At 42.3% G+C, this 23,381-nt stretch overlaps 1 protein-coding gene across 1 annotated transcript in view; it reads right to left on the reverse strand.

The window, feature by feature from the left end:
- Window positions 1-6,215, reverse strand: part of VWA8 (von Willebrand factor A domain containing 8) — a 202,253-nt gene extending 196,038 nt beyond the window's left edge. Inside the window, exon 1 of the mRNA XM_069880696.1 lies at window positions 6,090-6,215. Coding sequence (XP_069736797.1) covers window positions 6,090-6,186 — 97 coding nt within the window. The 5' untranslated portion in view covers window positions 6,187-6,215. The remainder of the gene's footprint in view (window positions 1-6,089) is intronic.
- Window positions 6,216-23,381: the final 17,166 nt, after the last annotated feature.

A 23,381-nucleotide genomic window follows, 5' to 3' on the forward strand; every position in this document is an offset into this window, starting at 1 on the left:
TACCAAGAGTACACGCACAATGCCAGACTGCCCACCTAGCAGATGTCAGGTTGAAATTCCTCATGAATGCGAGGGCCCATAGGCAGGAGGTTTCTGCTAGCTGTCTGCAGAAAGCAATATCTACTACCTCCTTTTACTGATACGGTAACAGCTGTTCACTGCATCCCTAGTGTTCCCTTTTAAATCTTCTGTGGCCAGTGCTACTTACGAGAGAATTAGCTCAGAGTGTTTTAAAACAACATGAGGATTCCTGAAGTACAGTTTGCTCAGTGCAGAAAAGCCAAACTATCATTCTATCCAAAACCGAGGTTAGGTATCAAATGCATTAGCATAATTTCAATATATTTCAACTAAAAAGAAGCAACTGAAAATCAAGAGAGAGTTTTTTTAAAAAAACCTTCCCATTTACTGAAAAGATAACAAAATAGGAAAAAAAAGGTTTAAAATTCATTATGGCATCTCCTACACAACTATCCTGAGCCCCTGAATCTGACAAACAGGTTCAGCTTCAGCCTTATGTAGTAAAACAGTCAGGACGCGCCGAACACATCAACACTTATCAGGACTGTAGCAGTTGTAAAACAGGAAAATTTAAACTTTGAACAGTTGCCAAATATTAAAACTCAGAAGCTACTTACTGACATCTACTCATGGGAACAGTGGTGAAACACTACTGAAGAGCGTACAGAAGCTTATCTGCCTGAGAGCTCATCCCTTTCTTCCAGCTATATCAGCATGTCTAAGAAAAGACTGTTTTTTAGCCACCAAGCTTTTCTCTCAATTTGACATAACTCAGGCATAAGTCTGCAAACTTTCACAGACAACTGGCTTTGACAATTCCTGTTCCCATTTGCTGCCTTTTCCATTGTGCTGACGCAACAACTGTTCATAAGCCATAAATCACTGGAATCGTTTCGGTCACAACAATGCAGCCCCGTAAGTACAACTGCAGAGGCAATGGACACTAACAGGAATGTTAAAGGAAAGATGAAAGAACAAAGTCTTTTAAATAGGTTCTGCCAGTGAAAAATATACTGTCAGAACCACCCTTCCAGTTGTGAGCGTCACCAAGATAATGACACAGGTAAAGACAACAAGGGAATGCGCTGGAAAGCATTTACATCCGTCATCAACCGCTACTTAAGGCTTTGGACAGTAATGGACCTGGAAAAAAGCCACCCAAACCCCCTGTTAAACACATGATCCCGTTAACAGTCTTCTTTCAGATTATAAATTTTTACCACAATCGCTTAGATCCTATACGCCTGATTAGCATCACAGGATTCTGAAGTCTGATAGAGTTTTCACAGCTGACTGTGTTACACTCAGCAGATACTGCTGTAGGTATCATTGAGATCTTTTAGGCTTTAAACATAGGTTTGAGTAGTAAATTAGAGTCACCAGGTTTTGGAAAGCACAGGAAGTAAACCTGGGCAGGCAAAAATGCAGAAAACAACAAATGAAACTGGTATATATTTTGGTCTACATAAGTGACAAAGAGTAAGTTGTTTTATATACACCCACAAGCACCCAAAAGACACTTCTTTGCCTGTAATACGTGACAGGCACTGATTTCTAGGGTTTCAGCTTCTCAGTTTTCACCAAATTCAGCACTTGTTCCCACCAAACCCTTAAAACAACTTTGATAATGTCAGATTTTTTCACGTGTTCTACATTATATACAGATAGATGCAAATAATTAAACATCAGTGGACTGAGTTACATAATATTTCACTTTATTCAGCCTATTATTTTAAGCTGTGTTTAAAATAATAATAATTCATCACAAATAACTGCAGCGTACAAAACCCTTGATTTTTTTGTCAGTCTTCTGGAAGGAAGCAGTAAGCCTACATTAAAACAGATAGGAAAGTGATATTCATCCTTCCATTTGTTACTATGACTGAAATTTCCCTCATTAAATAAGTTGTGCAAATCCAAACCCTTCCTAGCTATTCCCATTACCCTTTAGTCACTGTGTGCCTCTGGTTTGCACTCAGAGATTTCTCCTAAGCCTTACCATTAGACAGCTCTAGCAGCTTCTCCATAGCACCCAGTGCACCAGCAAGCCATATTCGCATTACAAAGACAAAGCTAAAGAGCTAAGCGTGACTCCACATATTACAGAACACAAACTGACAACATCATCTCGCTTACACTTAAGAGGTACCACCGCAGAGAGTAAATCTGATCTGGCAGGGATGTCAGATCCAAATTACTGGATAAACAACAATTTGCTGTTCGACTGTTAACAGCTTCCAGCCCTTTCAGAAATATTTTCTGCTTGCAGACATGCAAAAACACGTTGCAGACAAAATCTCAGACTATCTCTTTGAAACTTCAGTAACCTCAAAGGAGCGATAGGGCCTGCAAGAAGACATGCAATTTATTAATTTAAATTAATAAATAATTAAATTAATAAATATAAATTAATAAAAGTAAATGCAAATAATCTACAGTATTCCTAATATCAACATCACAAATTCACAGAGCCAGATGAAATACTATAATGAACAAAGTGTCTCAGGTGCTGGGAGGGCAAATATCCCTAATATTATTTCTTAGAATATAATAGAATAGTTGGGTTGGAAAGGACCTTAACAATCATCTAGTTCCATGCCCCCTGCCATGGGCAGGGACACCTTCCACTTGATCAGGTGGCCTTGAACACCTCCAGGGACGGAGCATCCAGGACTTCCCTGGGCAACCTGTTCCAGTGCCTCACCACCCTCATAGGAAAGAATTTCTTCCTCTCTAATCTAAATCCTCTCCTCTTACAACTTAAAACCATTACCCCTCGTCCAATCACTGCACTCCCTTAGCCTGCCTATAATAAACTACAAGATTGTCTAGAGCTTTGAGATTTAAATCTTTTCCCCAAGTCTACCACCATCATTGATTGTAACTGGGAATAATTTTATTATTAATATACATATACAGTGCATCCATGAATATTACCAATATTACATTCTACAGCACACTGAAATTATGAAGTGTTTTAGTAATACCACATTTGCTGTCATTTCATTTTGCTAAATTTCTTCTCATTCTTAAGGTCATTCATCCCAACAAAGGGCTGAAAAGTCCTGAGCTACCTTGGCAAGGTGGTTGTTTCACACATTGTTAACTTGTTCCCTTTTATTCCTATTTCTTTTAAGATAAATCATAGAAACATAGAATGCTTTGGGTTGGAGAGGCCTTAAAGATCATCTCATTCCAACCCTCTTGTCATGGGCACGCACACCTTCCACTGGATCGGCTTGCTCATAGCCTCATCCAACACGGCCATGAATACCTCCAGGGATGAGGCACCCACAATTTCTCTGGGCAACCTGTTTCAGTACCTCACCACCTGCAAGGAGAATTTCTTTCTAATGTCTAATCTAAATCTCCCCTCTTTCACCATAAAACAGTTACCCCTTTGTCCTATCACTGCACTCCTTGATAAAGAGTCCTTTCCCAGCTTTCCTGTAGGTCCACTTTAAGTACTGGAAGGCTCCTATAAGGTCTCCCTAGAGCCTTCTCTTCTTCAGGCTGAACAGCCTCAACTCTCTCAGCCTGTTCTCACGCAGAAGGTGCTCCAGCCCTCTGATCATTTCTGTGGCCTCCTCTGGACTCACTCTAAGAGATTCATGTCCTTCCTGTGCTGAGGATTCCAGAACTGAATGCAGCACTCCAAGTGAGGTCTCACAAGAGCAGAGTAGAAAGGCAGAATCACCTCCCTTAACCTGGTAGTCACACTCCTTTGGATGCAGGCCTGGTTACTTTCTGGGCTGCAAGCATATACTTCACAACCCCAGTTCCTTCGGTACTTTTCACAAGCAAAATATTTCCCGTGTGAAAATTCCTGAAGGAATTTTAGTCATTGATTCTGCAAAGGGTTCCCTCTTGAAAAAAACTTTGAGAAGCCAAACACATATTTAAAGAAATAAACTCACCAACTAATAAAGAGATTAAAAAAAAATTTAAAAAATGAGATAAATGGTTTATTAAAGGGGTGCAATTAAGACCTTTTGAGAGTACCTCACCATTAGAGTCACTCACTGTCGTTCTGTGCCCCTAATTTAGAGCTGCTCATCACTCATTCTGTATTTAGTAGCTTTGTTACAGTCATCCAGAAAAGCACCAGCTATCACTGGCATATGCCACTGTTTCCAAAAGCCACTTCTGCTCTGCACAGGCCTGTCATCTGTCTCAAAGGTCACCAGAGGATACTCCAGGACAGCTCAGGTCATCCTTCGTAGCATGTGCAAGCTCAAGGTCAACCCCCTATCTCATTACCATACGCTGCAGGCACGCTCCAACACGCATCAGCCTCGGCAACCCCTGACACAGATACAGCTCAGCCTCAGTGGAAGGATAAAACCACGTAATGCTGACACAACCTGCCTGACAAAGAGCAGTGCCCACAGGCAGAGGGGTTGGGGTTGCTCCTCGCTTTACTGCTGGTGAAATGCTTTGAGAGAAGCCGTGGAAAGCTGCACTAAAGCTTCCTGCAAGTCTGTGGCTGCACTCTGCCCTCTTCTCTCACGCAACGCTCATAAGCATAAGAAGACACAGGGACGGCAATGCAAAGTGGCAGCCCATAAGGAAGTAGCCTGACTCATGTTCCCCAAGCCACCCTGGAAGAGTGATATCAAACATGCCACAAATAAATTAAGACTCATTTTGGAGTTTTAGAAACCAGGCACCCTTTATCAGGCCTGGGCAACACAAGGGAGCAATGTCCATCAATCGTGTGCAGCGACACAAGAACTGGGGACAGAACGTTTTTCCCACTTACAAGCATACGGATAAATTTTCCCAGAAATCTTATGCACATTCTATTACTTTCCAAGGACTAATTTTTATGCTATTATGAAAGTCATAACTCTTCATCATTTGAAGCTTTGAAGCCAGCTCTCTGCTTGGCCTTGCATTTGAAACAGGGAAAGATGCAAACAGAGGTGATTACAGAAGACACATCAGTTCAGCACAGATCATGCTGCACGGAAGATGTAAGAGTGGAAAAACACTGCTTGAAAGAAAACTTGTTGTCAGAGGGACATTCTGTCTAACTCCCAAAAGAATACAATTACTTGAATGAATCATAGAATGGTTTGGGTTGGAAGGAATCATAGAATCATAGAATAACCAGGTTGGAAGAGACTCACCAGATCATCAAGTCCAACCATTCCTATCAAACACTAAACCATGCCCCTCAGCACCTCATCCACCCATGCCTTAAACACCTCCAGGGAAGGTGACTCAACCACCTCCCTGGGCAGCCTGTTCCAGTGCCCAATGACCCTTTCTGTGAAAAATTTTTTCCTAATGTCCAGCCTAAATCTCCCCTGGCGGAGCTTGAGGCCATTCCCTCTTGTCCTGTCCCCCATCACTTGGGAGAAGAGGCCAGCACCCTCCCCTCCACAACCTCCTTTCAGGTAGTTGTAGAGAGCAATGAGGTCTCCCCTCAGCCTTCTCTTCTCCAGGCTAAAGAACCCCAGCTCTCTCAGCCGCTCCTCATAAGACCTGCTCTCCAGCCCCCTCACCAGCTTTGTTGCTCTTCTCTGGACTCGCTCCAGAGCCTCAACATCCTTTTTGTGGTGAGGAGCCCAGAACTGAACACAGTATTAGAGGAGTGGTTAAATCTTAAAGCTCACCTGGTTCCAAGCCCCCTGTCACGGGCAGGGACACCTCCCACCAGCCCAGGCTGCCCAAGGCCCCATCCAACCTGGCCTTGAACACCTCCAGGGATGGGGCAGCCACAGCTTCCCTGGGCAACCTGTGCCAGTGTCTCACCACCCTCAGTGTGAAGAAATTCCTCCTTCTGTCTAGTCGAAATCTGCCCCTCTCCAGTTTATACCCAGTGCCCCTAAACCAGTCAGTAGAAGCCTTTATGAACGGTCCCTCCCCAGCTTTCTTGTAGCCCTTTCAGGTGCTGGAAGGTCGCTCTAAGGTGTCCCCGGAGCCTTCCCTTCTCCAGGCCGAGCGGCGGCCGCTACCTCCGCCTGTCCCGGTGCGGGAGGTGCTCCCGCCCTCGGCCGATCCCCGCAGCCCGCTCCGGCTCCCCGCGGGGACGCGGCGCTCCCGGGGACAGGCCCGGTTACCTGAGCGGTGCCGCGCGCGGGGCCCGGGGCGCAGCACGTGCCGCAGCAGCAGCCGCACCCGGCGCCCCGCGGCCCCGCACAGCGCGCGCGACTGCATCACGGCCGCCGCCGGGCCGCGCCGAGCGGGGGAAGGGAAACGGCGGGGCACAAAGTCCCCCCGGAAACGAGCGCCGCGGCGGGGAGGGGCCGGCGGCTGAGGGCACGGCCGGTGCTGCCGGGGCGTACGTGGGATGGGGTGTCCTTGAGCACCCCCCGTCTGCGCCGAGGGACTGGGGGGACCTGGCTGGAGCGGGGCAGGTGGCAGAGGCAGCCCCGCGTCTCCTCAGCCGGAGGAGGGGGGCGATGGCAGGAGGAGCCCAGGATGGGGAGAGATGGCAGGGGCAGCCTTGGGCCCCTTAGCCAGGGTGGGAGCAACGGCAGTGGTAGCCCTGGGCCCCTTTGGCCAGGGTGAGGGCAATGGCAGGGACAACCGTGGACCCCCTCATCCAGAGCAGGGGCGGTGGCAGGAGCAGCCCTGGGCCCCTCGGTTGAAGTGGAGTGTGGTGGCAGGGGCAGCCATAAGTCTCAGACGAGGGTTAGGGTGGCAGATGGCAGGGGCAGCCCTGGGCCCCTTAGCCAGGGTGGGGGCAATGGCAGAGGGAGCCCTGGGCCCCCTCATCCAGAGTGCGGGCGGTGGCAGGTGCAGCCCTGGGCCCCTCAGTTGAAGTGTGGGGTGGTAGCAGGGGCAGCCGTAAGTCTTAGACAAGGGGTAGGGGGGCAGATGGCAGGGGCAGCCCTAGGCCCCTTTAACCAGGATGGGGGTAATGGTGGGGACAGCCCTGGGCCTCTTTTCCAGGGTGGGGGCAATGGCGGGGTGAGCCCTGGGCCCCCTTGGCCAGGGTGGGGGCAATGGGAGGGACAGTCTTAAGTCTCCTTTGCTGGAGGGGGAGGGATGACAGGGACAGCCCTCTCCGTGTAGGGCTGGTGCCCATGGTGCATTCAGTCAGGGGGATGGCACCTTCAGCTCCAAGGGCAACATGATGTGCTATTATTTTGTATGAAAGAGGCTGAATTCCAGAGGCTGGAAATGTTTAAAACGCTGGAAAGCAGGTTGTGGGCAGCAGTGGCTGGGGTCAATTCATGTGCTGAATGTATCACCTACCTCTGATTTCTTAATTCCTGCTGAATTCATGGGCCCTTCTCCCAATGCCTCCTGTGGTCTTGGGATCAAGTTACTTTATCCTTGAAGAAGAACTGGAGCCAAGTTTCTCAGGAGTGTGATTTCGCATATTCATGGCTTAGATGTGAGATTTTTGGAAAAGATGATGTTCATAGAATCATTAAGGTTGGAAAAGGCCTCTGACTTCATCAAGTCTAACCATGTTATTGAAGAACATTTCAAAACTGGCTTATTTCAACTAAACTTACTGCTCTTGGATCTATGTAGGAGCTTGGGAGTAAATTTTGGATTAATTTTTGAAAGGCTAAAGCTTTCATGATAACAAGCTAAGCCTAGTTTGAAGGAGAATCTAGCTAAGGCTTCAATCTCAGCACCAGTAAAGAGATGGTGAAGGAGCTTAACAGAAGGTAGAACCAGGGTCAAATCACCGTCTCTGTCACCTGTACTTCAATGCTTAGGTATCCTGGCTGTGGGGATGGGAGAATTTTTCTCTAGCAGGTCTCCCATTTACTGCATGTTTTCAGAACTGAACAGTTATCTCAGAGGACAACCACTTAAGACAGAGCTAAGCATCCATTTAAACGTAAACAACTTAGACATCTAAGCCCTAAAAGATTTTATGTGTCATGAACGTTGATCTAATCTTGATGCATTTCTGTGCCTTGGTATCAGGTGTTTTAAACACTTCAAGAGAGGTGAGATTTCGTGATCTTCCATTGTTTCCCTTTGACTAGTATGTTGGTTGGGTATGAATTCTATTCTTAGTACCTAATATAGGTCTGCAAACCTGCTTTCTGGATCTATGGCAGGGTAAACTAAATCGAAACATCCTTTTATGGATATTGCCCTAATTTCTTGTAAGCTGAAGATGGTGAATGCTGGAGGCTAAAGATAGGCTAGGTAACAAGAAGGTCTGGCAGAACAAAGTAGAAGGCCAATGAGGCAAAATAATGATGGAATTGGCTATGAATATACCTTACTTTAATATCTGGGTTGTTAAATTAGAAGATTACATCGATCCTCTTGTTGTATCTATAGAAAATATAATAGACAGTAATAAATGGCAACAGATATACAAGCAATTAAATGCATAACCTGAATACTGAATAGATGTTATGCTGTGATGGAAATAATGCAACGTTTCACAATTTTGTACATATTCACAGTAATTTCACACTGTGAATGTACTAAGCCTCCTTTTACTTCTCTGTGTATATATATATACACACCTGTCAAGCTAAATGCTTTAAATTTCAGCCCTTTCTGAGTCATGTATCTATAAAATGTCTTGCTTTTTAAAGCATTGTCTTAAAATTCTGAATTAGTCAACTTTTCCAAAACTTTGAATTCAGCCTTGAATTCAGCCTCCAAGTTTCCATTTGCAGTAAAATAGAACTATATTTAATGATTTTCAAACCATTGCTGGGAAAGTTCTTATGGAAACACTGTTATCTCTCTGCATAGTTATGGGGAGGGAATTTGTGTTGTATATAATGTGAATACACGCATACACAAGCAAATGAACAACTTGAACATTCCATTGGTTTTATGCTATATGGTCAGTCATGACACCATTCAAAATTTAGTATAGTTTAATAATGTGAATATATGGAACCTACTTTTTCTTGTATATACATGTGTATAGTCACATTTGAAATCTTATCTGGCTATGCAGTATTATGTTGTTCCTTGAATATGGCATCTGCTTCGCTTGCTAATCATAACTGATGCATATGTGCTTTACATATCTGGTACTTGCACGCTCCTATCTGTGACAATTCCATCAATGGCTCAGTGCTGTCATGAAGTGGAGGGATTTAGCAATCTGCATCTGGTGTGTTTGTGAAGGCTTTCACAGATGATTTACAGCACTGGTAACAAACAGCTATTTCATATTTTCATTCCCTGGCTTAACAGCATTTTTATATGGAACATGAAGTTTCTTAACAAAAATACTTTCCCTTTGGTTAAACAGAAAATAACTTATTCCAAAGAGTGAGAGCTCAAAAAGCATCTCTGTGAGCTGACAGTTTCCAGACTATTCTTTCTAGTAGCTGTCAACTACTTTGCTATGTAGCTCTAGCTGCAAGACTATATTAGACACAGGTGCAGACTATAATGAACAATGCATCATCTCTGCCTAGTTGTAGTCAGTTCTCCAGCACGAGAACAGAGAAGACAGCTGAAATGAAATCCTGGATTCATCTGAAGTTTGTAGGAAATCTTCCATTGAATACAGTGAGGCCTGAATTTTACCCACATGTTCTGGATGAACCACAATCGTAGAAGTCAGTCAGTCTTCGTTTACTGTGAAATCTTTGTCTACAGTGTAGATCTAACATTAGACTCCTTTGAAACTATGTCCAGAAAATGTGAAGAGGCAAAAAAGGGAGGCTATTAGGATTCATTGATACAATTCCCTAGTGGTGTGTGTTCCATCTGGCGATACTAACAGAGAAAGTCAAGCCATAGAGGCAGGCCTTGCTTAGCAATAACTTTAATTCCTGAGATCAAGAGGTTACTTTTGTTATCTTTTTTTTCCAGTTAGGCAAAATTAATTTCCTTGGTTTAAAATTTATAGTTGTTTTCCCAAACTACGTGTAGCCACTGATGGCTTGCTTTAGATACCAGATGTACAGAAAGTCTGGCTTGTTTTATTTTGCTGTGTATCAGTTTTGAACAAATGTAAATACTGATTTCCGTGGAGCCACTCTAATTCACTATAATGAGTCTTTGTAATACCAGAAGGTGCTTCTCTTGTATGGAATCGATTTGGAACAATGTGAATCAAATAAAAATGGAAATGGACAGCTGTTCCTTTGTTGACTTGAACCCTAAATCTGTCTGCTATTTTAATCTAAGTTGTTTTAAAAAATGGATCCACTGGTAAGATATCAAGGTTCTTAATCTAGACCGTTTTATCTCCTGATTCTTGCTAACCTGGCTTTCATTCATTATTTCTTCTTTGCATTGAATGATTGTTAGAATACCAACTACTTCTTTTAGCACTGTTACAAAGTACGCAGGAGTCCAAGCTAGGTTTTGTACTATGAATTGTGTTTATAATAGGTTTTCCACCCCAGAAGAATGTATAATTAGTGTGGTTTTGGTTAAGGGTTGAAAGGTTTTTGTTCTCTGTTTGTATGACAACTTATTTCAAGAAATTAACATCCACTCCTTAGCTTTCTTAATATCTGTTCAGACCCCTCTGTCTCTGTGTTATTCTATGCTGTTTGCACTGTTAGACTGAACTAAAACAGCAAGGATAAAATCATTATTGATTTTTTTTTAATACATAATGACATGGAGGTAAAGAGGTTCTTGCCATCTGGTTGCTTGCTGGAAGGTTGACCTAACAGCCTCTAGCAACTTGGCAGCACATTTCTTGAATATCGTCATTGCAGCCATAAAATCTGTATAATTTTTTTTTTAAATTATAGAAGGTGAAATAAACCAAGTACTCTGCTGAGTGGTACTGCATATTCACGTTCCTATATGTGTTACAGTATAGAATCTTAGAGAGCTTAAGCCATAAGTGATGGCATCTGTAATTTCTTTTGCCAAACTCCATCTGTTTTTAGTAGTCTGTAACTCCACCATTCTTTAATAATTTGAACAGAAATTTCTCATGCTGAATTTCTGCCTCAGGCTGAAAACTTCTTTTGAAAACTTGAACAAAAATAGCTTAGCCACTTTTCAGAAAAGAAAGAAAAGAAGTGTTTTACTCAGGAGCAGCTATAACCCTTAGGTGACTGGGAAGGTTACACAACTCAGCAGCTGCAACACAAGGGAAATGCTTACTGCCATCCTTGGTGCAATTGGAGACCTGAGAGGAGACTAAAGAAGCTTAAAACCTCTGTCCTGCCTGATAAATCTGCATCTGGTTTTACCCACACGAAAATAGTTCTTAAACTAGGAGCTTCGCCGTTCCCAAGCTTTAGAATCAGGGCTAGAATTTTACTAAGAGAGTCATTCTGGTTTCAGAAAGATGCTGTTTGATGACCCCAAATTTTGCTGAATCATGAGCTTCTGAAAACTGGGGAAATGCATTAGCATCAGTTAGCTGGACAGCTAACTCATCATATTTTGTTTGTATGAAGTATGATGTAGGATAAGACTGCATCAGTTGAGCCAGAGTTCCCTCTCTTTATTTCTCCAAGGCCAGGAAGCTCTGAAGTCTTCTCCAAGGCACTACAGACAAATACACTCTCTGACATGCTTTCAGTGCTCCTTTCTTCCCCAGGCTGGGGGAAAGAGAGGAATGAAGAGCCAAGCCTTAAGGGACAATTAGAAAATGCTGAATAAGGCACAATGAACCAAAGGGGAAATGGGAGGAGAGGGTGAAGCCACTAGATGGATGTGAGCTGAGAGTAAAAAGCTACATGAACTAAAAGTAATGAAGGATGAGGTTAAGACAGAGCCTGAGAGCACCATAAGCACTATGTTTTGCAAGTCCAGGCCACCACTGGAGCCCCAAGTACTCTGCTGCTGACAGGAATAGTTGTGAATCCCACTGAAAATATACTCACCTGGTTCACTCATGCTGTTAGTCTGAGTGGTAGGGGCACCTCTGCTGTCCTGCTGATGCATTACTGGGACTCCAGGGCACAAGGGTTGTTTGTGTTTGATTTCTGGAACTGTTAGTTCTTTTAACTCTAGAAAACTACAAAATGCTTCAGTAACCTAATATAGCAGTTTAGTGATTTCAGAACTGCATTGAAGTCGTATGTTCAGGAATTAAATGCCCTAAATGGTATTGTTAGGTTATTGAAGTTACATTGCTGTTGACATGAAAATTTTCATACAAAATTAGTGAGATGATCAGAAACTATGATTTCACTGGCGTCACAGATACTCATAGCCCCATAAAACATAGTGTGCATTAACAGTGCATGTGTAGGAGCTAATGGAGTTACAGAATACCTAGGATAGCATAGGCACTACAAAAGACAATGACCTCTTCAAGAAGAGAAAGACAGAAAGTCCACGTGTTGAGATCCTTGCCCTCCTGCTGAAAAAGGCAGCACCTGGGCAGTGACTACTTCAATTGAGGAACTCAAGAATGTGTGTTTTAATCACCCATGTAAGGTATCAGCTCATTTGGGGCTTATTTGATTTAACTGTATGTGCATCAAACATATGCTCATTGGCAAAGATTTCTGGTGTCCTTCCCTGTGTCCTTCATGGTTGTCTTAATCCTCTAAAGCAACTCTTGCGTGCTCCTACCCACCCCAACACTGATGTAAAATGTCTGCTAAATAAACTTTGCTTGTTCACAATCAGTGTTCTGCTTTATAAAGGGGGTGGGATACAGCTGTACACAATGCTGGTTAGTAGAGTGGATGGGTAGTATCTGGAAAACCCATCCAGTCCCTTGTGCCCATACTCTAAAGCTTTTCCAAACTCAGCTAAAGGCAGACACAAAATTTTAGTAGAGCTGTGCCATTAAAAGCTAAGACAAATATCTGATCAAATTCTACCTGAAATTGTTATCTGGTTTCATGTTGAAATAGTAGATTTCCTTTTTTTTTTCTTAAGTTGTAAACACCTTGTCTTTTCCTGACGTTTATGGCTTGATGGATTGCATTTTGCTATCTACAGAATACTGCACAGAATAATCTCTGAAGGGTCACTGGCAGCATGTGTGGGTGACACATCATCAGTGAAATGTAAAAGTTCCTGAAGGCAGGATTTAATCTCACCCCCTTTTAATTCAGTGTCATCCTTGTTCAGCACAGGCTAATTCCATGTATCACAAAGTTTATTTAAATTTCAATAAATTGTGAGGCAATTTCACAAGCTCATATTTGCTGCTAATGAACAAAACTTAACTTTAGCTGTGGAACTTGCAACATTAGAGCCTGAGGCCATTTGTGGGTCTTACACAATCCCAGAAGATGAAAATACTTACTGCCTCATTCCTGAACCTTTGAACTCTCTGTAGGAATTACTTTCACAAAAAATTATCAACCTGCCTGCGTGGCCATGGCATGAAACTGTGGATGACGCATGGTGAAAGATTTAGCCCACAACGAAGGCTGAGGTGAGCACCCAACTGTTCCCTTTAGACACAAATATCCTAAATCCTTGCTTAAGGGAGCTCCCAGTGAATCCCCTGCTGGCATATGCTCTGGGTCCGTCTAACAGGAGGGTTCATAACCAGCAGCCTGATCCCTCAACCTTGTCAATGTAAATAAAATACGCAAATTTTGCCTTCTGTGCAAGAAGAGGCGTCGTGGCCTGCACATTACAGCTGCATTGAACACCGAATAAAAACTTTCACAGGCTATGTGTACATGAAAGTGCAGGTTTAAAATAGCTCTAAATGACCTGATCTGAGAGTTGAAATCCCACACAGAGCGGCACTGAGATAATCTCTTGTGTTTACTGTAAATTAGGATGAATTAGTTGGATTTTTTTCCAGGAATTTTAAACTGAAAATCGATTAAATCTGTATTTAAGGAATGACCTAAAAAATCTTTAGGAAATAAAAAAAAACCAAAAAACCAGGTGTCATGAGGCCATGATGGAATTTTCTTCCTAAGAGACCTTGAAAATGTTTTATATTCATCTCTCGTGAAGTCCATATCTGAAGCAAAGTAAAATCTTTACTTTCTCAGGACAAGACTATTTAACACAGATCCTCTAGGGAAACTCCGACTTGATTAGAATTCTCTTAGTGTTTTCAGTAGAGCAGCACTGTCTTTTACAAACCAGACAAAGACAAACCTTATACAATCTGTTGTTGCGGCTATTTGTTTTGCTTCTCAATTTTGTTCAGATGAAACAGTTCAAATTGGAAATTAGAAACATTATCTACTCTAAGTGAGGATAAATTCCAAAAGAAAAGGCAGGAGATCCAAAAAAACCCTCTTTCTTTTTAGGTCAACCGGAATTTCAGTATGTGTGAATATGTAACTTACTTTCACCTGCTCTCTTTGATGTACTGCAGCTAACTATATAATTTTATCAGACAGGCTGTCTGGGAAGATTCAATTTTATGACAAGTGAAAGAAATGTGAAAATGGTAATTATAAGGAGATTAACGCGGTACATGTTTAGCTCATATTTTTGGACCTGGATAAGTATTTGTTTATTTTTTTATTTTACCAGTGGCTCTAAAGTTTTTGCTTTTTAAAATAAACACTTTTAAAGCCCCCAATGGAGCCCCTTAAATAATAAAAGTTTTCAAATTCCTCTGAATATATTTTCAGAACTAAAATTAGGTACCTGTCTGTATTGAAAGGAGTAACCCAGCCCATCTCAGCTTTCCCTTGCTGTCCTGAGCAATGGTCCTTTGCTGTCCTGAACAATGGTTCTTTGCTGTCCTAATATCTTAAATGGATTAATGTTCTAAGAATGCTTAAATGGGATTGTGGGGCTTTCATTTACACTTGGGACACTATTCTTCTTGATTCACAATTACTTTCTCAGTGTTCAGCATCGGTTTTGTCTGAAAGTCAGTTTAAGGGCATCTGAAAAGCCTTGCCTTAATTTCTACTTTTATTTTCTTACTTCACAGTACGCTGAAGTAGTTCAAGAGCACTGCAAAGCATGTCAGATGCAGTTTTGTCTTCAAAAGCTCAGAATTTAAGGGCTTAACCCAGTTTGCATGCAACTAGTCAGTCATACTTTGATTTCAAAGAATGAGTACAGTTATTCAAGTGGGTAGGCGTCAGCAGAATTGGTCCATGCAGAACAATAAATGAGTTCATGGGAGGGAGGATTTTTTTGTAAGACTCGAGTGTACTTGGCCTTGATTTATACTGCACAAAGAGTGGCTGACAGCCCAACCACGGTTACGCTGTGTGATATGCTCTGTGGAAGCAAGTGGTATAGTAGATAACGAGGAGAAGGTAATAATGCCCTTACACTATTTGTTATGCTAAATCAACACCTGAAATCACTTCCTGGGTAGGCATATGAAGGGAAGTGGGGATAACTATGACCTTCTCTCTCTACTCTCTGAGCTGCTGCAATATGAATCGGATCACTGCCATGTGAGGCAACGCACCCGAGTAAAAGCGTGCTGGCTCGGTAACTCAGTATGCAGGAACTTAACAGTGATTTTTATTGTTATGATTCTTAATTATTATTGCCATTAGTACTAGAAGGAATTTGAAGAAGAGAAGTATGCCCAGGTGGCCAAGAAGGCCAATGGCATCTTGGCTTGTATCAGAAACGGCGTGACCAGCAGGTCCAGGGAGGTTATTCTCCCTCTGTACTCGGCACTGGTGAGACCACTCCTCGAATCCTGTGTTCAGTTCTGGGCCCCTCACCACAAGAAGGATGCTGAGGCTCTGGAGCGAGTCCAGAGAAGAGCAACAAAGCTGGTGAAGGGGCTGGAGAACAGGCCTTATGAGGAACGGCTGAGAGAGCTGGGGTTGTTTAGCCCTGAGGAGAGGAGGCTGAGGGGTGACCTTATTGCTCTCTACAACTACCTGAAAGGAGGTTGTAGAGAGGAGGGTGCTGGCCTCTTCTCCCAAGTGACAGGGGACAGGACAAGAGGGAATGGCCTCAAGCTCTGCCTGGGGAGGTTCAGGCTTGACATCAGAAAAAAGTTTTTCACAGAAAGGGTCATTGGGCACAGGAACAGGCTGCCCAGGGTGGTGGTTGAGTCACCTTCCCTGGAGGTGTTTAAAGGATGGGTGGATGAGGTGCTGAGGGACATGATTTAGTGTTTGATAGGAATGGTTGGACTCTATGATCCTGGAGGTCTTTTCCAACCTAGTGATTCTGTGATTCTATAAGAGGGAACAGACAACCTGGGTGTCAATTCACAAGCAGTTACAAACTACACCTCACATTGATCTAACTTCAGATTTAATTGTGCAGCTAATTGCTTAATTGCAACAATCTATTTAATGTCCCACTTGAACAGCAGTGCCTTCTGGAACAAGCACAAGAGGCAAGAAAATCAGCAGTACAGTTTGAATGGAAATTCAAAGGAAAAAACTTGTGCCTTGGAAGAGGTGTGCCCTTTCAGACACAGAAATACCAGTTGTCATGAGCTTTTCCTTCGTCAGATCCACATTTGTAAACCTGAAATCTTTCTTCTACCTATGAAACACTGCAAACACAAAGTATGGCAGCCCATACTAATGCTAATAATATTTAGCAACTACTGTCAGTTCTTATTACCGCCTTCCATTCCCACCTTCTGCTTTCTGAGTCCACTTCTTTGGCTGCTCTGCCTTTTGTAGTATAAGGTTTTTGGGGCAGGAAATCTCCTTTTTGTTGCGGTTATAGGTGTTAAACACAGAAGGGCTCTGATCCACCACAGAAACTCTATACAGTTAATAAAAATAAGCCCAAGACAGATTCTATTTTTGTTACAATTAAATATAATTTTTCCAGAAATTACATAAGGACCCCTTGGAAAAATAGAGTAGGCCATCTTATCTTTTCTCCATCAAGGATGAGAATATAGTGCTGTTGCTGAAAGATTATATTTGCTGGAGGCTTAGAAAAGGCTTTCCATATTTGTGACATGATTTGACTGTGCCTAGCTTTACTTTGATTCACCAGGTCCTAATTCACACAGACCTGCATTTTGATCCAGTCCCTGAACTGATTTAGGAGACAGAAGAATGACCGAAACCCAATACACTATAATTATATTTCTTTAAAGCGAGAAGAGGATTGGGAATACTTTGCATGAATTGTAGCCCAGACAGCTGATACCTGGGGCAATAGGAACAAATATAAGCTTGAAAGATGTAGTTATTGGGGATGGAATAGAAGCATTGCTGTGTATAGATTATTCAATTATAATAGTACCATTGTAGCCACACAGTAGGAATGAAGACAAAAAGAAAAATTCAAGATTAAAGACTCTGCTAACACATAGAAGGGCCCCCACCTGAGGGGATGCAATACTGGACCTGACGGTCAATAATACAAGCAAACTCACCAGTGACATTAAGATTGGAAGTAGCCTGGGCTGCAGTGATCACGCACTGGTGGAGTTCAAGGTCCTGAGGGATATGGGGCAGGTGAAGACCCTAAATTTCAGGAAAGCAGACTTCCAGCTCTTCAAGGAGTTACTCAGTAGGACTCCCTGGGACATGGTCCTCGGGAACAAGGGAGCAGAAAAGAGCTGGAAAATATTTAAGGATGCTTTCCATGAGGCACAAGAGTGCGCAGTCCCCAGATGTAGGAAATCAGGCAGGAAAGGGAAGAGATGGGCATGGCTGAGCCGAGACCTGCTGCTCAAACTCAAGAGCAAGAGGGAACTGCACAGGCAGCCAAGCAGGGACAGGGAACCTGGGAAGAGTATAGGGACACTGCCCAGATGTGTAGGGAGGAAGTCAGGAAAGCCAAAATGCAGCTGGAGCTGAACTTGGCAAGGGAAGTCAAGACCAACCAGGAGGGCTTCTACAGGTATGTCAATCAGAAGAGGAAGGTTAAAGAGGCTGTACCCCGACAGAGGGTTGGGAATGGTGACCTTGTATCCACAGATGAGGAGAAGGCTGATGTACTTAACAACTTTTTTGCCTCAGTCTTCACTGACAGCCACTCTATATAAGTCTATGGGACCTAATGAGATGCATCCCAGACTCCTGAGGAAATTGGCAGATGTGGTTGACAAGCGACTCTCCGTGATATTTGAAAAGTCATGGCAGTCAGGAGGAGACCCAAGTGACTGGAAGAGGGGTAAAATTTTGCCCATTTTAAAAAAAGGCAGAAAAGACGACCCTGGGAACTCCAGTCCTGTCAGCCTCACCTCTGTGTCTGGGAAGATCATGGAACAGATCCTCCTAGAAGACATGCTAAAGCACATGGAGGCCATGGAAGTGATTAATGGCAGCCAGCAAGGCTTCAACCAGGGGCATTTTGTGCCTGACCAACTTAGTGGCTTTCGATGATGGGGTGACCACAGCAGTGGACATGGGTAAACCAATGAATGTGATCTATCTAGACTTCTGTAAAGACTTTGACATGGTCCCCCACAACATCCTTCTTTCTAAATTCGAGAGAGATGGATTTGATGGGTGGGCAATATGGTGGATAAGAAACTGGTAGGATGGTCGCATTCAGAGAGCAGTGTTCAATGGCTTGAAGTCCAGATGAAGATCAGTGACAAGTGGCATCCCTCTGGAGTCCGTACTGGGACCAGTGCTGTTTATTATCTTCATTGGTGATACTGACAGTGAGATTGAGTGCACCCTCAGCAATTTCGCAGATGACACCAAGCTGAGTGGTGGAGTTGCCACATTGGAAGGACGGGATGTCATCCAGAGGGACCTGGACAGGCTGGAGAAGTGGGCCTGTGAGAACCTCATGAGTTTCAACACGGCCAAGTGCAAGGTCCTGCACCTGGGTCGAGGCAATCCCCGTTTTCAGTAGATGATGGCGGATGATGCGATTGAGAGCAGCCCTGCGGAGAAGGACTTGGGGTGCTGGATGATGAGAAGCTCGACATGAGCCAGCAACATATGCTCACAGCCCAGAAGGCCAACCATATCCTGGGCTGCATCAAAAGAAGTGTGGCCAGCAGGTTGAGGCAGGTGATTCTGCCCCTCTATTCCTCTCATGTGAGACCTCATCTGGAGTACTGTGTCCAGTTCCCGAATCCTCAACATAAGAAGGATATGGAGCTGTTGGAACAGGTCCAGAGGAGGGCTACAAAGATGATCAGAGGGTGCGAGCACATTCCATAAGAGGACAGGCTGAGTGAGTTGTTGTTGTTCAGCCTGGAGAAGAGAAGGCTATGAGGAGATCTTATAGCGACCTTCCACTACCTGAAAGGGGCCTATAGGAAATCCAGGGAGGGACTGTTTGCAAAGGCTTGTGGTGATAGGATGAGGGGAAATGGGTCTAAACTGGAGAGGGGCAGATTTAGACTAGACATAAGGAAGAATTTCTTCACAATGAGGGTGATGAGGCACTGGCACAGGTTGCCCAGGGAAGCTGTGGCTGCCCCATCCCTGGCGATTGGAACTGGATGATCTTTAAGGTCGCTTCCAACCCAAACTATTCTATGATTCTATGATTCAAACCCACCAGAGGGAGACAAACTGAAGAAACCATTGCCATGAAATCACACCAAAAATGAAGTGAAAGAAATAGGGAGGTAAATAGGTAAAATTGAACATAGTAATCTCTTTTTTAAGTGTGAAATATTAATTTACTCATCCTTCTTCCTTCTCTACTTTGTCAATATCAGGAAATCTAGATTTTACTTTTTTGCCAAGTACATCAGTTCAGGCAAAATGATTCTGCTAAAAATATGACATCTCTATTTCTCAAACCCTATTTCTTGGTATTGGAAATATTTCTCATTATTAACATGTCCACGTGAAAGAGCTATTGTTTAGATTCCTACTGTTTCTTGACAAAAGGATTGCATAGTGCAAAATACGTTTAATGATAGAGTATTTCAGATTGCCTTTATAGCTCCAAGAGTTTGTAAACAACTGTGTAGCAGTCTTCTAATTCAACAGGATTGACCAACATGAAAAGTCTTCTTGAAGGACAGGCAAAATAAAGGATTTCAGTACAAGAATTACCAACACATAAAGTTGTGGTGGATTGACTCCACCCAATAGCTGGTACCCACACAGATGCTTACTCATTCTCTGTTCCATGCAAGAGAGGAATGAATGAGCAGTTGTATGGGTGTTTGGCTGTTGGCTGGGGTTAACTCAGCACAGTCCTTTCAGACCCAGTACAAGAGTCCTCCTCATCTCAATAAAGTTCTTGCTGTTTTATTTGGTGGTAGTTTATATTCTTGGTTGCCTTGAGTTGGTCTCACCTGAGCAAATAGAAATTAGTTATCTGAGTCTGGGCAGTCAACAGGAGGTTCATCTTATAGTCAGATAAAAAAAAAAATAGACACCCTGAAAGGGCAATTTATCTCGATCTAAGGTAGGTACATGAGTTCAGATGATTTGTTCCCTTGAAACATCTCTTTCTAATGGGAACTTTGCCTCACTAGCTCAAGTCTGAATGCATTACTTCAGACAGCCAAAGGTAGCCTAGACAAGGCCAACTACTACTTTATCTAATTAAAATGATCCTTTTTGTATACCTTTTGAAACCTCTTCAGTGGTGTCAGTAGACATGTGCTGTATTCTACTTCAGTTGTGTTCTTCCTTTATGTCAGAATTAAAGATTATCCCTTATCTTTCCTTTTATATTGCCAGTATTTTTTCTGTGTTCTGACACTATTTCTAATATGTACCCCTTTCTTCAGTAACAACTATTAATTAAATGAGGTGTATCCTGTTGAACTGGTTGAGCTATGTGACCTGAGCTAAATTTTCTCGTGCTTCATGTGCTTACTTTGCCATTTCATAGCTAATCACCATATGTATCCCAAAGTTTTCCCATTCCTCTTTCTTTGCTGATGAAAAGGATATTTTTTTGCTGGGCAATAGAAGGGAAACTTTTCTGTACTTTCTTGTCAGGACAAGACACTGATATTTCCTACTTCTATCAAAGGAAATCTAATAAAAATCTTCTTACTTTTCTTTGGTAACTATTTAACAGCATATATTTAATTTTTTTGTGGGTTTTTTGGTACAACTGGAAGCCCTAAAATTTTGAAGAACTGCAGTTGTGCCCAGGAGGAGGAGTTCAGCAAAACCACTGCATGACTAAATATGCCCTCGTATGTTTTATATCCATCTTTTTCTTCCTTCTTCCTTCTCTTTTTACTCCTTCCTTCCTTTGCCCCATCCCCCCTTCCTCCTGTTTTCCTTCTCTCCTTCATTCTTCCCTTCCTCATTCCCTTCTCCCCCAAGCCTTTTAATCTGCCAGCTGGTTTTTAACTGGTGTTTCCCATGTAACCACCTAACTTCTCATTCTCCTGCTTTTTCTTTATCCTACCTCTGTTTCTCCTGCTGGGCTCTATTTTCAGTGCTAATCATGCATTGCACATTAGAAATTCGGTATCCAAATCTAGTCAGTAGAGGTTAGATTCAAAATTTTGTTTGACGGCAAGTCTCAATCCCAGCTGACTGAAATCAACAGTAGGTCTTTTCCTGCCAAAACCAATCACTCTACGCTAACTCACTTTTGAGACTCATGTTAGAGAACTGCAGTAGGTTCTAGAACTTTTAACCTGAAAGGCAGTAAGTTATTGGAAAACCAGCTCTTATTTTGCATTCCCTCGTAGATAACATGCACTTAGATGAAGTTGTCATCTGTTGTTTTCATGGATCATGTCAGAATATGTGAAATAAATTGGAAGAGAGAGAGGCAAAACGATAGACGGATGGAACCAGGAAATAAGTATCGAAATTTACTGTTGACGTTCTACAAAGCAAGAGAAGGACCTGAAATGTTGTACGTTAAATCCAGAAAAGACCTTCTAGGGCAAAAAAAGGTGATTGCACTGATTGCCAGAAAGTGACCAGAACATAAAAAATCTGCTTGGCTGCCATAGATCCAACATCATTGTTTCTTCTTTCTTTCTTTTTCTCATAGCTTTCATGGCATAAATGGGCTAAATGCTGCCAGTGGGAAATGGGACCAGAATCATCCTTTACACCACGGCAAGAAGGATGAAGTACAAGAGCAGTTAGAGTAAATAAATTGTGGTCTCGATGACAGGAACTAAAAGTGACATTTCTATTAACCTCTTTGGCAAAGCTGAGCTGTAATAAGAAATCCAGCCTGTATCTTACAACCTGTTTCCAGTTACAAGATAGGAAAAGGAGATAGGTAGGTAGACAGCTCTTATCAGAAGTTTCATCTGTTCAGTGATACCACATATACTTTCACTTACATGTAAATAAATAAATTTAAAATAAAGTGTTCTAGGATTCAAAACCAGATGACATCAATCCTGTTGCTGAAAATAAAAGTGTTGTTTATATCCCTTAAAAAAGAAGCAAAGTTTTGGTTTCCTCCCTTTAGCTATCAATGAATACATACATGTAATATGTAAAGACACATATATTATGTGCAATATAGCACAAGATCCCAAACTGATATATCATACGGAAAGTACATTTCCTGAAAATACTTCCAGAAACCTTTTAATATAGCAAATACTTCATCAATTTTTTCTGTCATATTATGCCAGGGAAGAGAAAAGCTCACGCAGAGTTAGTTCATCTACTAGCTTCTGAATTCAAGAAAACCAGTAATAGATCAGTAATATTTATTCAATATACCAGTAATTCAATATACCTGTAATATTTATTGCTGTTATGTTAGGCATGTGGGTAAGTAGCATTTAAATCTGATTCTCTTAAGCTGAAAAAGTTTTACTGACTTAATGATACAAACATTTCCTGAAAAAGAAGGACATATTTCCTGTATTTTTTTAATATTTGACAGCACTGATCTTAATCAGCAGCAACATTACACTGATTTGTAAGACAGATTTTAAAGTAAGGTTGAAATTCTGTATTATTGTATCCCACATAAACTAGTTTACTGAGCAACAATTACATACTAAATTATATTTAAAACCAAAAATAGACCCTGTCATCCTTATTTCAGTCATAGAATTAATAAGTTGAAAAGAAGAGAGGACTATGCATATGAGCTCTCAACTGACAATGCTTTGTGTCCACGCACTGAGGTTTCCTTGCATTTGAAGCATCAGCAGAAGTCAGTTCCAGTCTTTGGGTTCCTCAAAGGAGGGAGTTTTCTGCTCAGTGTGTAGTTGGAAAAAAATAAACAAACCCAAAACAACCCAAACCCAAGAAAAATTTCCTAACTAATCTTCACAGAAGGGACAAAGCTTTCTTAAAGATATTGCAGGCTTTTAAAAAGTAAGTGCAAAAGGTAATGGCATTCTAGTTTCTGTGCAGAAACAATGAGAACTCTGGGCTCAAAGAACTTGTACATTTATTTAGCATTGCTCAGCAGGAATATCTGGTCTCTGAACTTGCAGTGCATGAAGTCAAATTTGTGCATCTGCCTTCACAGAATAATCCTTAACCTGAGTTTATTATGTCTGACCCTGCCTGAAAACACAACTAAAATAATGTTATTGATAAGAATGGAGAGAAACACCATAATCTGTATTTTCAGCATCAGATCCCACCTTTTTGTCACTGTTTTCTTCCTCGCCCAGGACACAAGGAGATCTTTTTTGCATTAACTGTAACTGAAGCAGAAATACCAGAAGAGATTCTCTCATCCCTTCCACTTCCCACAAAAGCAAAGAGCAT

Source organism: Phaenicophaeus curvirostris, chromosome 1 (assembly GCF_032191515.1).
Source record: "Phaenicophaeus curvirostris isolate KB17595 chromosome 1, BPBGC_Pcur_1.0, whole genome shotgun sequence".
Classification (NCBI taxonomy): domain Eukaryota; kingdom Metazoa; phylum Chordata; class Aves; order Cuculiformes; family Cuculidae; genus Phaenicophaeus; species Phaenicophaeus curvirostris.